This window comes from Sceloporus occidentalis, unplaced genomic scaffold (genome assembly GCF_023333645.1).
Source record: "Sceloporus occidentalis isolate IW3139 unplaced genomic scaffold, rSceOcc1.0.p SCAF_6, whole genome shotgun sequence".
NCBI lineage: Eukaryota > Metazoa > Chordata > Lepidosauria > Squamata > Phrynosomatidae > Sceloporus > Sceloporus occidentalis.
The window spans coordinates 14105225-14121945 of record NW_028316986.1 but is presented as its reverse complement, the minus strand read 5'-3'; the positions used below and the strand labels follow the sequence as shown (position 1 = coordinate 14121945).

The 16721-nt window shown below is 38.8% G+C and overlaps 1 protein-coding gene across 4 annotated transcripts in view; it reads left to right on the top strand.

The window, feature by feature from the left end:
- EML6 (EMAP like 6) overlaps window positions 1-16721 on the top strand; it is a 194780-nt gene that overhangs the window by 136312 nt on the left and 41747 nt on the right. For all 4 annotated transcript variants that reach the window (XM_089528905.1, XM_089528907.1, XM_089528904.1 and 1 more), the window contains exons 25-27: window positions 3590-3766; window positions 3880-4081; window positions 4873-4999. In XM_089528905.1, the coding sequence (XP_089385031.1) occupies window positions 3590-3766; window positions 3880-4081; window positions 4873-4999 (506 nt within the window). The remainder of the gene's footprint in view (window positions 1-3589; window positions 3767-3879; window positions 4082-4872; window positions 5000-16721) is intronic.

Sequence of the window (16721 nt, the reverse complement as noted above, 5' to 3'; positions counted from 1 at the left end):
AGTGGGCATCTAAATGTACAGTTTTGCATAGATTTCAATGTTTGACATTGCTGTATTTTAACTGTTTTAAAATTGTATTTAGGATGCTTTTAAAAGTTTTTAGAGAGTATTTTAATAGCTTGTTCAAACATTTTTCTCAGTTGTTGCTGGCTGCCTTCAAGTCATTTCCTTTGTGCTGTTTTAATTGTTTTTATTTGTTCATTGGCTCAGGAGCCCTTGTGGCTGGTGAGACAAAACAGAAATCTCTTAAATAATAAAATAAATTATCCATTAGTACATAACACGAACCAAACATTTTTATTTACATTTATCTGGGTATTGGAAAAGGTAGTTATGTCAGTGGAAAAGGACTTTAAAAAAAAAGTTCAGTTATGTCTGGTAGTTTCAAAGTCAGTGACTAAATGAATCCATACAAGGTGGCAAATTATGAAAAGCTGGACAAATTTTTAAACTATGATGTCATGTATAGTTGTAAGAAAGATAAGCAGTCAACACATTCTCCACTTAAAAAACACAAGAAAGGGGAAGGAGGGTTGAGTGGAAAGAAAGAAAGAAAGAAAGAAAGAAAGAAAGAAAGAAAGCCAATTGGGATGCCAACTCCTTTATACAGTATAATGATCAGATAGAATGGTTATTGCCTATGACAGTTGAGGAAGGAGAGGAACAGTCAGTTTTAGCTGAGCTGATGACTGGAGATTTATCATCTGACTCAGGGACGTAGCCAGGATTTTGGGAAGGGGGGGTCCAGACTAAGTGCCACTATTTTGAGAGGCTAAGAGCCCCCCCCCCCGACACAAAAAGAGGGTTGAGCGTTTACCTCAGGATGGCACCACTTTAACTTACGTTATGGCTCAGTGCTATGGAATCTTGGGATTTGTAGTTTTGAGGAGCTGTTTGGCCATCTCTGTCAGATGCCACAGCAAACTATAAATCCCAGCATTCCACAACATGGAGCCAAGGGCAGTTAAAGTGGCATCAAACTGGATTATTTTTTCAGTGCAGATGCAAACTGAGTCCTTCCTCTGAAGGTGTTTATATCAGATAAATTCAGCTCGATAAAGCAAAGTGTAGCTGCTCAAGCAATGAGCGGCAGCCACTCTGTTCATGCTCAGAGACACTCTGTTCAAGCATTCCAACTTCTGAGCTGAGCTAAGAACCCAGGCTGCATCCACACAACATTTCATTCCCACTTCCAAGAGGGATTTTTAATTCCAAGACATACACACACACACACACACACACACACACACACACACAATTTTTAATGCCAAGACTTATCTATCTATCTATCTATCTATCTATCTATCTATCTATCTATCTATCATTATTTTAAATTCCAAGACATTATACCTTCCTTTCTTTTTATGAAAAACAAACCCCTTTAAGAGAATCCTATGGGAGAAAGGCAGGGCATAAAATCAATCAATAAAACATGATAGTGCAGTAGTCCATCAGTGCATGGCTTGCATTATAAGACTTTATAACTTTAAAACTTTTTAATTTTAAAAACAATTAAAATCACAGTAGGCTCAGAGTGCTATAGAATCATGGAATCATAGAGTTGGAAGAGACACCAAGGGCCATCCAGTCCAACCCCATTCTGCCATGCAGGAACTCCCAGTCAAAGCATCCCCAACAAATTATGTAATGGGGGTGTCCATCCACATTGTAGAAAGACATACTATAGATTAATGCTATGGAAAATCACCACCTTGAGTCCATATATTGGGAGAAAGGTCGGAAAAAGAAAATAATAATAATAATAACAACAACAACAATATCTGGGTATTGTAGTTTTGTGAGACATTGAGCCTTCTTTGTCAGAGAGCTCTGGTGGCACAACATACTACAAATCCCAGGATTTTCCATAGCATTAAAGTGGTGTCGAACTGGATTATTTCTGCAGTGTGCAGCCTTATTAGACTGCAGTTCCCAGCAGTCTGTGGTGCTGCTGGATGATGGGGCCTGCAGTTTAGCATTGCCTGGAGCAGGGCCATAGGACTCAACAGCCGCTATTCTTCATCTTAGATTGATTCCATATGTTAATTAATTAATCATAAAATCATAGAGTCGGAAGAGACCCCAAGAAGGGCCATCCAGTCCAACCCCATTCTGCCATGCAGGAACTCTCCATCAAAGCATCCCCATTGACATGCTAAAAAGGGGCCAGCTAACTGAATTTTATTTTATTTACCTTTTAAAAAAGAAAAAGAAAAAACAAAGCTGGAAGAAGGAAGCTTCTTGCTTTTTTGCATCACAGACCCTCCTCTTTTTTATTGTTGCAAAAATCCAGAAATGACTGTTCATTATCAGAAGAAATGTACAAAGTAGAGTCCGAGTCTCCTTTCTCTGGACTTCTGAAATCTGAATTATTCCAACACCCAAAACTGACCATGAGAGCATCTGGTCTGACCCCAACTCAAGGAAACTTAGGAATCCTGAAGGTTTAGAGAAATTACAGAACTATTGAACTATACAAGGAATAGTGGTCTCAGGATTTTGCTGACTGCTCAGTGTGCAGAAGCACAACATTATTTTAAAAATATTGTGTATTAAATTACCTTCAGCCTATGTCTATGAGATGCATATGAAACATAAATGGCTTGAATGGCTGGACTTGGGTCCCATCTCCCATTATATATATATAAATATACCAAACTCTGAAAAACTCCAAAATCCAAAATACATCTACTCCTCAGCATTTTGGGTAAGAGAGACTCAAAGTCAGAAGTCACCTTTTCTTTCTTTTATATTTCCTTTTAGAAGCTTCCTTCCTTCCTTTTTCTTTCTTCCTTTCTCCTCTTCCTTTTCCTTCTTTTCTTCAGTTCTCCCTCCCTCCTTTCCTACCATTCTTCCTTCCCTTTTTTCCTTCCTTCCTGTCTTCCTTCCCCAGGAAGGGACTGGCACTGGGAGACTTTTATTCTGGCAAAAGCACAGGGGAGGAGGAGGAGGAGTGGAAGGACTGGGATGGAGAGGAAACGAAAGGGAAAGAAAGCACAGGGAGAGACCCCGGCCCACTCCTCCTCCCACTCCCTCCCTCCCTCCCTCCCTCCCTCTCTCTCTCTCTGAGCCTTTTGTCTTTCCCCTTTTTCCCCCTCTCCATCTGAGCCCTCCCTGCTTTTGATGGAGGGAAGGAGGGGGGGAAGGAAGGAGCTTGAACGTCCCCAGGCCTGAAGGGAGGGGTCCAACACCCCACACCCCCCCACCCCGATACGTCCCTGTCTGACTTCTGCTGATGCAAAGAGGGTTAATGGCCACTGATTTAACTGACCATAATAGTGAAGAGCTCTTGTACAAAGATAATTGTAGAGAGCTCTTATCTTTTCCATTCCATTGGCCCACACCATTGACATTGTGCGCAAATGCAAATACCTTTGGTACATAGAGAGGAACCCCGATTTGCATTCATACTTGTGGGAGACTTTACTGTGATGCTGGGCATCCTAAAAGTTATATCGCTCCCTCTTATATTATTTAGACCTAACAAACCTTTTTTATTTGTATAGTTGCTGGAAGAATTACTTCCACTGAAACTGAGTTGCTCACATATTTATGGTTTCACTTTTTATTTATTTATTTTACTTTCCAGATTGAGAAGATTGAATGGGACACCTGGACATGTGTCCTTGGTCCTACCTGTGAAGGAATTTGGCCAATGCATAGTGATGTCACAGTCATCAATGCAGCTTCACTTACCAAAGACAGTACTCTCTTAGCTACAGGAGATGATTTTGGGTTTGTAAAGCTCTTCAGATATCCAGTAAAGGTAAGGAACAGTGTAGTTGACCTGGCAAATGGAAGAATGGATTTATGACAAGGGAAGGCGGGAAACCATGGGAACAGAGACATTTTTGAAAATGTAAATTGTTCATTTTGCAGGGTCAGCATGCCAAGTTCAAGAAGTATGTGGGCCACAGTGCCCATGTCACCAATGCCCGGTGGTTACATAATGATTCCGTGCTTTTGACGGTGGGTGGAGCTGATACTGCTCTGATGATCTGGACTCGAGAATTTGTAGGAACCCAAGAAAGCAAGCTAGTTGACAGTGAGGAGTCAGATACTGATGCAGAAGAAGATGGAGGTAAAGGGTCTTGTGGCCCAGGCGTTTTGTTCATTGTATTTTAAAATTCCATAAAGGGGAGAGAGGAGGGATCTTGTAGTACCTTTGATACTAACTGATGCGTTTCAGCATAAACTTTTGTGGACTCGAGTCAGATCAGCCTTCAACTGATGAAGTGGCTGGAATCCATGAAAACCTATGTTGAAATATGTCAGTTAATATGAAAGGTGCTGCTAGATTCTTCTTGCAGTTTCCTTCTTACCTTTAACCACACATTTTCCATTCAGACGTAATCTTGATAATGTATGCTGTCTTTTTTTGAAGCCTTCTTTTTAAAGATGATTTGGAAGCAGCATCATTTGTACTTAACTCAGTGGTTATCAAACATAGGGCAGGACGCCAGGGAGATACAAGAGTTGCTCAAGGGGGGGGGGGGGTGCGAGACTTGAAGGCTCTGATCCCTCTTCCTCCTCCTTTTCCCAAACTTTTTGAAGTGTAAAATTTACACATGTGTTGAGTTAAATATTGAATTTACTTAAATGATGTTCTAATTTGAACAATGTTATATCCTTATAAAATGTTAAATATGAATTTACATGAATGTGTGAATGAAAATACGCACCCTAAATAAACGAAATATTTTTATCCATATACTATGTCAACTTGGGAGGCATGCAATGTCCTCATTTAGATGTAAAGGGGCACCCCAAGAGTAAAAATTTTGTGTACCACTGATTTAACTGATTATATTTACACATGCAATATTGCAAATACTTGAATAAATATCATTTTTAAATTCACATTTGTCCAAGGTTACGATAGTGATGTTGCACGAGAAAAAGCTATCGACTATACTACAAAAATCTATGCAGTGAGCATCCGAGAAATGGAGGGCACTAAGCCACACCAACAACTGAAGGAGGTTTCAGTGGAAGAAAGGTATGTCATGGGGAAGCACTTAATATTTGCCTTCTTGGCTGCCACTGTTAGAAACATGGGAAACTAAGCATTTGTGCACAACACTGCAAACAAAATATTCTACATAACAGACACGCACATTGGTTTGCAAGCCAAATATACATTAGTCTGCAAGCATTTATTTTGCATTATTAAACTATGTATATCAAGGTAGCATGTGACTATTAATTTTAAATTGTATTTGTTTTAATATACCTTAATGTGTAATGGTGTATGCGAATGTATTTGCCTTTTAATTCTAGAGTTATTGTTTATCTTTTTGGGAAATAAATCTATCAGAAATTAACTCTACCATTTTGCATATTGGTATGCAATCGTATATGCTTGATGATGATAAAGATGTTGATGATTATTTATTATTTTTTATAATTTTTACTGTTTATTATTTTTACTGTTGAACACCTTAGGAATGCTCTTATTTATTTATTTATTTGAAAAGGAAGCCTCCCTTTGGTTATGGTTAGCATGTATGATATTATTTTTAAATTTGTCTTTTTAACCTTTCAGCATGGTTATTATTCCAGTGCTATAGCAGCATGCCCTTCTGCACTCCTATATGCTGTGAATCAAAACTGGAATCCTGCTTGTTGTAGCAGGGCGGGTGGGAGGGGAGTAACAGAAGAAGTGGAAATAATGCATTTTTAAAAATGCCTTTAAGCCATGGAGCTGTTAAAACAACCGGTGCTACATCAGGATCAAAGGCTACTAATCCTGGCTCTTTTGTATGCTGCACAATTGATATAGTTACTGTCTATATATGAGTGCATCCTGTGTCATTTGAGTAATGTCAGCAGTAAGAGATGTGGAAGGGACAGATCACATGAAATGTTCCCATTCTACCATTTAGCTCTAACTAGATGGTCAAGTGATGTGGAAATGTTCTATGTAATCTTTCACTCCCAAATGATTTCCTCATTTATTCATAGCTGGAATAGCACAGAATATGGCCACAGGACAATTTCATCTAGGTTACTCTAGTAACATACGATTCTCATATTTGTGCAGTGGAACACTGCATAACAATTGGGGTTAATCTCCTTCCAGTCTAGAATTTTGATGTACAAATCCCTCCGGCATTTTTGGAACCAAAGACAAAAGCTTAAATCCACTTGCTAGTCCCAACTAGAATAAATCCTCTGAAACAATATATGTTTGATAAATCAACATCCACATAAGACCCATTGTTTCTATGAGTCTACTCTACTTGGGCTGTACAATTACATTTAGACAAAATTAACATTTCTCTTCTGCCGTTCTTCCAGCCTCTCTGCAAACAATATTTTCTCAGCATATTTAACTTTAAATTAGTTTGAGGGAAATTAAAATGCTACTTTTAGAAAATTAGAATGTATATTAGAATATATGAATTCCTTTCGTATAGACTTATCGCATAGTTTATTTCAATTTATTAAAATATTTCTATTTTGCTTTTTCTGCCTTAGTTGGTTTTCAGAAGAAAAAACATCACATTCTGCATCCTCAAAATGGGGGAAACACCACACTCCACATTCTCAAAATTGTAACAATATAATAATGGGTGGGATGTAAAAAAACCTACAAAATTCCTTGTCCTCTGTGAAAAAACAATCAACAGCCATACAGTTATATTTGTGGTGTTTCTGCAAAAAAAAAAGTTTGCATAAAGACTGTGTTTTTAAGGCAAAAAAGTGTATTTTGTACAAAATATAGAATCATAGGGTTGGAAGAGACATCAAGGGTCATCAAGTCTAACACCCTAGATCACTCTATCTGAAAATTTGAAATATTGTTTTAAAAGTGCACCTAAACATAAAGCATTCTTAATGTTATCAGGCAAAGAAAATCATTGAAATTCTTGATTCTTATGTGTGAGTAGGAATTTTTCATCCCTAAGAAAGAGTAGAAACTGAGATGGCAGCTCAATGGAGCATTAAACAAACATAACTAACTCTTTTATATTCTATAAGAACATGTTGGCTGTTGGTAACTTGCTGATTGCAGAATGTTGCAAAGTTCTGTTCGTAACATACTGATTCCAAACATTTTTTTCACTAAGGAAGGAGATATCTGCAACAACTCCCTGCTCCCTACCCCTACCTTGTTACTGGCTGGATGACTGCCCTGATATTAGTTCTCAGGGGAAGTCAGGGATTGGCCATGCATCATTGGGCTGGATTTCTTCAACTGGGTATGCCTCCTCTTGGACTTCCTACAGGTCCTTGGGTAGAGAGTTCCACATTCTAGGTGCCCTATGAAGCCATAGTTTGTGAACCTAACTCCATCAGCTGCAGTGGTTTGGAATACAGAGCAGCAGTAATAATAATAATAATAATAATAATAATAATAATAATAATAATTATTATTATTTATATATATCCCGCCTCTCCCTATGGAATGAGGCAGGAGAACAACACAAGTATAAAATTACAATTAGTTAAAATACATTCTCAAAATAAAAAGAAAAAATTAAAACACATCAAAATCCTATACAAGTGCAATATCAATATCTGATTCTCCATACATGTTCCAAGTGGAGTGTCGTCTTAAAGCTGTTATAGCAGGTCTGGGGGATAGGCTCACTGGAAGAGATCCATCTTAAGTGCCTTCTTGAAGGCATCTAAGGTGGTAATAAGACGGATCTCCTCTGGCAAGGCATTAATGGTATTTTAAGGTGGGAGGGAGATAGGGAATTGGATTTTATATGTTTTGCTATGTTTTTACTTGTGGTTTGTTGTGTTTTATTTTTATTGTTCTTATGTTTGTTGTTACCCGCCTCGATCCAATACAGGGAGAGGCAGGATACAAATAAATATATTATTATTATTATTATTATTATTATTATTCCACAAACCATTTGGGAGCCACCACAGTGAATGCCCTGTGGGAAGTAGATCTTAATCTGGTCCTTAGGTAATCCAATAGATTCTTCCCTGTTGCTCTGAGAATGCAGGACGGATTGTGTAGGGAGAGGCGTTCCTTCAAGTAACTTGGGCCCAAGCCATGTAGGGCTTTAAAGGTGATAACCAACACTTTGTACTATGCCCGGAAACTAATCAGGAGCCAGTGAAGAGATCTTAAAACTGGTGTTATATGGTCAGACTTAGGTGTACCGGTGACCAATCTGGCTGCTGCATTTCGTACCTTAGATTAATACTTTTTATATTGATCTAGGTAGCATTAAAACTTGGTGTGTACTCTTCCAAAGAACACAGAAGCTGACATCTTGCAGATACTTGTCACTGCTGCTTAGTTTGGGTGGTAGGATGGGTGGTAGCCCTGGCAATATTGGGTGGTACATGGGTGGTAACCCTGTCAATATTGCAGATGCTGTCTCTGGACAGGTGAACTTGTTTGGTAGTGGCAGTATCATGGACTGAAGCAAGCTGCTTCTCAGCTCCTAGACCACTGCAAATCAAATAAGCAAATTCACCAAAGAGAGATCAGTGGCTGCAGCAGTGCCACTTGGGGGACCGAGAGGGAGTAGTGATAGTTAGGGGCTTTGTAGTTCCAGTATGGGCCTTGCTGGTTTTGGAATGGGAGCCCACACACAGTTCCACACTGAGGGCCCAATTAAAGGCAGCGCTGACCCTGGTGGCAGTTCTTTAAATATTCTGATTCCAAAGCATTTCCATTCACATGAGGAGAATTTCAAGAGAAGACTTGAGAAGTGGACTGTTCTCTGATAAGATTTTCACATGGTAACAGCAGTACAAGACAAAATCTGTGCCATGTACTGCCTTAGAAATGAATGTGTAAATTGTCCAAAGTCCCAGTGAAATTCATAGTGTGAATTCCTTGAAAACTTTTGAGATTCAAGTTTCTAGGCTGAACTAGTTCCCAGATGGCATTTTTAATCATATCTCTTCTTTTATTTTCAGTTGCCCTCTGAGTTAGGTTTTCATTTTTAAGAAAAAGCACAGGAATATTCTGCAACTGCCTTTAAGTCGCCTGGTGACTTATAGTGATCCTATGAATTTCATAGCATTTTTTGAGGCAAAGAATACTCAGAGATGGTTTTGTCAGTTCCTTCCTCTGAAATATAGCCTACAGCACCTGGTATTTGTTGGCAGTCTCCAGGGACGTAGCTAGGATTTTAGGAAGGGGAGGGGGTCCAGACTAAGTGCCACCATTATAATGGGGCTTGAGTGCGGTGGCACAGCAGCACACACCATTCATTTTTCTAATGGAAGGGGGGGTCCAGACCCCAAGACCCCCCCCCCCTTGGCTACATCCCTGCAGTCTCTTGTCCAAGTACTAACCAGAGCTGACTGTGCTTAGTTTCTAAGATCAGATGGGATCTGATGCCCTTAGGGCGTGGTTTTCAACTTTCCTAATGCCGCAACCTTTTAATACAGTTAGTTCCTCATGTTGTGGTGATCCCCAATCATAAAATTATTTTCATTGCTACCATTGGAAATATGTGTTTTCCGGTGGTCTTAGAAACCCCAAAGGGGCCGTGACCCACAGGTTGAGAACCACTGCTTTAGGGTATTTGGACCACATTCCTGTTTTTAAAAAAAGCATTTTAAGTCTTTTTACAAAGAACGAAATAATAAATTAATGTTAAATAACAACTACAATAGTAATGTTTTAAATTTTATTTGAATATTGGATGATTGCAAAAACAATAGCAGGTTTGTGAGAAGCCAAAGTAAGTCCTGACAATAACATACCAAAACAATAAATTTAGCAGAAAGTTTTAGAGACTTCTCTGCTGATGTAATGTTTCTAAGCATTTATTGTAAGACAGCTTTGAGTGGTTAAGCTGGGTTTAGATTTACTTTGGAACAGTCCAAAGAGCCCACTGCATGCTCATGAATCTAACCAACGGTATTTCTAAATGTTCTATGTTTCATTGTTACTGTTGCCAGTATTGTAGTGGCCACTTATCTTCCTGAATGTAGGATAAATCCCGTTACGCTGGCCTTCCTTTCGCTTTGGCCCCTTCTGTGTCATGACAAAGCAGCAGTCAAAATGCTGTGGCTATCAGCTAGCTCATGAGGCCCTCTGGTGTAGCAGAGGCAGTAAAATGGTGATAATAACAGCTGCTGTTTCTGTTCCCTATGAATAATATGAAACTTAGCTACAGCTGTGCTCTGTTCAATACATACTCTTGCCTGGTGTATTCGAGTAATTATTTCATTCCTCCTTAGATCCATATTCCTTTTTTCCATTCAAGATAAACTTCTTATCCCTAGCTTCAAAATTAGCTATGCGTTTTACATATTCTGTTTTTCTGCCTGTGTCTTTTGACACATCTGTGCCTATGGATTTCACTCATCCAAATCCAAACACCTACAACCACCTCAAAGTAACTCTTGCTTTGGCTGTGACCTTTCTTGATTCCATTTTTTATTTATTTACCTAGAATTCGCTTTAAGAACGCTAGCATGATACTAGCACTCCTACACTCCTTTCAACCTGTAGTATGATGTCTTGGCTTCACTCTTTAAATGTTGCTAAAGCCCCATTTTCATAAATAGCAGATATGGCAGGGAACCTGTATTGGACTTCTGCAGGTAGAAGTTAATCTCACTAAATGATCTTCCAAAGCTTAACATTATTTTTTGGAATGATTAAAGTTTAGGTGTTATTAAAAAATATTACATGAGCACTGGTTGTTATTTTAAAACTGACACATTAGTAGTGCTGCTTTATAATTTCTTTTCACATTTTTAAACAAAAAACCCTTAAAACAATATAGAAAGAGGTGCAATGCCACCAAAAATATTACAAAAAACTCTCAAATTTTAGGAATGATGGGTACATGTTTCTCAGCACACCTGCAAAAAACAGTGATAACAGTGAGGATTACAAACATTTATTACAGTCAAAGACCAGCACAATTTTATAAACAACAGAAACATGCACAATAATATGCAGTGAAAGACAATTCCTGCTAAAACACAGCTAAATCACGTTAAATACACATGCAGTATAATATTTGAAAGAAAAAGCCCAATATATAACTATTCCAACTATTTACTATTCATAATCAATTTCCTAGAAGTAATAGCACAAAATTTTGTCACTTCATTTGTAATCTGAGAGTTGAGGTCTTAAAATGGATAATCCACATAGAATGTATCAGATCTTCCTGGATATTTCTGGAGAATTGCGGTGTTAATATCAAGACACAAATTGTGATGGAAAGGATAGTGCAATAATATGTGTTTGAAACTGTCAAGCATGAATCATTGTACTGTCCTTTCTATAGCAGTGTTCATCTTGATATTATTACCCTAATGAAAACAGTGATTATGTTACTTTTAAAAAATAAAAGCTTGAATCTTTATGAGAGTTGTGTCTTTCAAAGTGGACATAGGCGGGATACAGACCGCCGCTTTGCGGCGGTCTCCCGCCGGCGCCATTTGCTCTGCGCGGGAGCTGCAGCAGCCAAACCGCGCGGCTCCCGCATGGAGCAAAAAAGAAGCTCAATTTCGGAGCTTCTTTTTGCGGCGCCTTTATGACGTCGCGAGGCGCCGTTGGCGCATTCGCGACGTCATAGGCGCCGTGACACGTCTGGACGCTATGCATCCAGTACGTAAACATGGCGGCCCCCATGTGGAAGGGCGCCGCCATGTTGTACGTATTCTATACGTACTAGGGTTTGGGGGGTGCGGAAGCACCGCCCCTTCCTAACCCTAGTACGTATAGAATACGTACTATATGGCGGTTTGTATCCCGCCTTAGATATGTGGGAATTAGAATTGCAAAAATGCAGTGGCCTCACTAGCGGCCATGGAAAGAGGGGTGAAACCTGGTCAGGCCCTTCCAGCTTGCTGCAATGGCAGAAGCTTCTTCACAAGGAGACCTCCAGTGCCATGGCAAAGGCCAAGTGCCCCTCTGCCAGCTTGCCACAGTAGTCAAGGCCTCACAAGAAGATTTCTGCCATCACAGGAAAGGAAAGGACTAAGTGCATCCTTTTGGCCACTGCTGTTCCCCCTGTCAGCCCCCCACACACACCAAGTGACACTAGTGGTGGGGATGCCACTGTGAAATTATGCATTGACTGTGTCCTGTAGAAGACTGAGGTTATATAACTACATAGTGGAGCTGGCAAAGGGACTGATGCTCAGTGAGACCAATGCACAATGGGAGGGATGCAAAATGGGAGTAATATATATATATCAAGCACTCTTGCTGGTGTCTTGTTACACATCTTCGCTATTCACCAACAGGGCTTCTCAGTGCCTCCGCTATGAAGTTAAGAATATTCATATTTACATTGAGTGACAGGACATATAGAATTCTAGTGAAACTTTTTATTCCCTTGTTACCTTCAAAAGTTACATGTTATAGGTAAAACCATTACTTGTAACATATTACTTACAAACTCTAATTCAGAGGATGCTAAATGATTTTTATGGGTGCAGATGCATCCCTTCTGAGGTAGCTATTGGAAAGGGTTGCTTTTTTATATTTTCTGAGTTCTTCTATTGTTAATATGCCGGGTTCCATGTTTATGTGTACACCTGAGCATAAACAGAATGTAATTCTGGGATATAATTTATCTTCTTGAAATGTTTTAACTTTTTAAAAAGTAAATACCTATTCTATTTAGTGATCACTATTCTTTGAAATTCTTGAGTGGTGTCTGCTGAAAATCTCTGAAGCTAAAGTTGGAGCTCAGTAAGATTTGTCCAATGTTTGGAAAAATTACTTTTCAAACTATAATTCCCAGAATCCGCCAACCAGCAGGAATATCCAAACAGTAACAGTTTCAAGTTCTGTATTTCCTCAATGGTTCAAGGCCAAGCTTTAGCACCCTGATGTTACCCAAATTGTATCACAATTGACTTCAATAGGGGAATTTATATAGGCAGCAGTAAGAATTTATATAGGGAGCAGTAAGAAGGTTTTTGGGCAACATTAAAAACTGGAACCTTTCAGCCTATGTATATGGTTCCAAACCACTAGAACTTCAGAGTGCAAAGTCCAAATGTACTTCTATTTATGCAGTAAAAGGATTTCAGCATTCATACCATTTTCAAAATGGTATGATAATGTAATGGAAACTTGGAGAAATTGATAAATTCTGGATATGATATTCTAGACTTTAGGGCTTACTACAGAAATGGCTTTGCTCTGTCACAAAATACAGTATGATTCATTTCTTGATAGCGTTCTCCCATAGTTCATTTGTCGATAGCATTGTTGATGGTTGTGGAAGTGGTGAGCAACTGTGTTGTAGACTGAAGATCAGAGAGAAGCTCACAGAAGCAGTGGCACTCCCAAAGGAATGCACCCCAAGCAACATAGGTCACGGTTTAGTTATAAGTGCTAGATATTTGGTGTGTTAAAAATTAAGATGAAAAACACTATATGGTTTGCTTATAGAACTGAACGTACCCAGCTCCTCAGAGTTTATATACTTGTGAGAAATATTATTAGGGACATACTCACTGTGTTGGGAGGATCATGTAACACTTCACAAGCCACCATTTATGACAAAACGAAGAATTGTTTTGATGGAGCAATTATATTTTTATCTCCAGGACCCTAACATATACCGTGTTTATACACTGAAAAAGACATACAGTAATGTGTGTTACCTTTTTTGAAGAACTAATGAAGAATCCAGTAAAATCACTACTGTACAGGCTATTTATCTCAGTCCTACATACCGAATGCACAATATACTTGAATAGTTCTTTATTACTGTCTATTGAAATGTTTTATGTCTCTTTATATTAAGAGCATATTTTTACAGCAGAAGTAATTTATAATCCACAAAAGACATAAAATTTGTGTTGTAATAATTATTAAGAAGGCAGGGCTGGGCCTTGGTTCAAAGTAGAAATTCTGCAGGTATTTTGGGAAGTATATTTCATTAAGTTAATTAATGGATGTTTCTCTCTCCTTTTCCCATCCTTGTTGTTTTTCTTCCCTCCTTTCTCCTTTTGCCCATTTCTCTCTCTTCTTTCTTTCTTTTCTTCTTTCTTTCTCTTGCTCCTCTGATTGGCTCTCCACCCTTTGCTTTGTTTGTGTAATTTAGGAGTGGGGCACCTATCAAAGGAGCCACAGGAACAGTCTCGCGGTGTGGGAGTCCTAAGAGGAGTGCTCCCACACCACGGGGCATTTTGATCAGTGGTGGGACTGTGCCAGACAATCCAGGACAATTGTAAGCCATACAGTCTTATTTTTGGGCCAACGTGAATGCATTGTGTCTTGGATTAGAGAAAGATTTTTGCTCTGAACCTAAATTGCTTTGACTGAGCAGCCTAGAATGCTGATGGTCCTCCAGATGTCTTTCTGTGTTACTAACATGTGGAACACTTCAAGGGGCTGCATTTTGCCATTTACTAACACCTGATCTTTATTTGGTGTTTGCAGCATCTGTCTGTTTGATTTGCATGACCAAAGGCACCAATATTCTTTATAATAATAACTAATATGGCAATGACCATGAAAAATAAAAATAAATGTATAAGGCAGATAGGAGCACTAACTCCAGACACATGGAGCCCTAGACCTAGTCCTTTTTAATGCAAGGGTGCCACAATTCAAATACAAATTATTAGATAAAGCCACTGCAGTGGGTATTACAAAATGTATCTCACACCATCCTCAGTGCTGTGGTGTAGTTTTGCCTCTGATTAAGTATGCTAGATAGCCATGTGCTGTGGAAGATCCAAGAGCACAGGCCTCTGCATGTTTTGGTCTCATAGGTCCTGCTGTTCTATGTCAATCAAGATTGACACAGATTTTCTTTACTTAATTCAATTGTGGCATCCAAGTCACAGATTTGCCATTCAGGTATGAGCCTTTTTCATGTAAATAGTGCCAGTGTTTCCCTTTTGAACATTATTATCATATATTACTAGATGCCTTATTACATTTGTATCCTTGTTACACTGCATTAAAATATAAGGACTATTCCATCTTTGAAAGGTTGTTTTTGCTGATTTTGTTTTGGCTGATACTAACAATTAGCCAGTTTGACTTATCCCTCAAAATAGTTCCCACAAGTTTTTTCATCAAAAGTTGACTTCAGAGACTGACTGAATTCTGTAAAGTTGGTTCATCTATATGTGTATTTACTTTTCAGAGGGTACTTTCATGGAGAAGTTTAAATCAATGTTTGTAAGATTTGTTTTCTTCATGCCATCTTACACTCTTTTCTAAATGCCATCCTGACAATGTTCTCTCTCCAAGAGAAGGGACGTAATACCATGATCCTCTATGGCAAAAGTGGTATGACTGGTAATGCACAACTGCAAGAGTATGAGCCTTTCACACAGCCCACCTTTTCAAGGAAAATATTATAAGTGAGCTATCCAGTGCCAGATTTATATGAATGTATCTGACTTTGATATGTCCATGGGAGAAACTGAATGTTTAAAGTGTCTGGTTAGTGAATGTCCCTGTAACCCAGTTCAACTGGTGCACTGACGTTTTTGGTGAATGTGTGAGCAGGAAGCATCACCATGTTCTCTTGCTACTCCCAGATGTTAGCACATGTCTCTGACCATACTCCTGAGTTGTAAATAGGAGCCCTTTCACACCTTCTATTCAACGTGTGGACATGGGTCAGGAAGGCACAATACTGTTAGCCAGTTTACTGAATGTGTGACCGTTTTGTGTGAAGAGAATTTCTACCAGTATCTCCTGTCTATAAATGCCATGCCATCAGTGTAAAAGGTACAGTGCAAAATTACATAAGCAGAGAAGAACCCAACTTCCATGTATCTTACAGTCAAAGACAGACAGTGATGAAATCTTTCCCACCTTAAAAAAATCACCTTGTACAGAAGGGGGGGTGGGGGGAACTGGCATATTCAGCTAATACACTGCAATACCAACACATAACTGAATGTAATTTATTATTGATCCAAGTTTCAATTTAAATTCAAAAAATGTCTCCAACACAGCATAGCACATTGCAAGAGAATTCTTTGTTAGTTATAAATTCCAAACTACCAAGCAAAAGAAGTGTCTTATAGAGCAGTGTTTCCAAAACTTTGGTCCTCCACATTCCAGAAGCTCTAGCTAGTTTGACCAACAATCAGGAGTTATGAGAACTGAAGTCCAAAACATCTGGAAGACCAAAGTTTGGGAAACACTGTTATAGAGTATTCTAGATGTTAGGATATTCAGGTAGGGTGTGAAATCATCTTGTGTTAGGGCAACTCTAACCCTATATTCACTTAACACTGGTCTTGGGAACCTTTGGTTCCAGATGTTCATGAGCTACTGCTTTCATCATCTGTCACCATTGGCCAGGATGGCCAGGGCTGATGGAAACTGCAGTTGTATACTACTTTAGATCCACAAGTTCCCAAGCCCTGTGTTAATCCTTGAGAATCTACTGAGGGGTGAAGATGGGCCAGTTTTTTAAAAACAAAAACAAAACATTTACAATGGAGTCTTCATCTTTCAAATTTGTATAACATACAAATATACCAGTAGGTGGAATGCTTAGTCATTCATCAACCTCTTCCCACTCCAACATGACACAGGCTTTCCATTTAATACTACTACTACTATTTTTTTCCTAAGTATATAAATTCATGGCTTATTTGTTTGTTTATGTCCATCCTTTATCCAAATAAAATGACACATTTTTTAAAATATGCAAAAATGCTTCTAGGCATGGTAGCAATGGAGAGCTATACTGGCAACTACAAGGTGATACCAAAAGAGCATCACACAGTTACTTTTTCTCTCAGTTCAAACAGAGGTAGGCTGAAAATATGCAGAA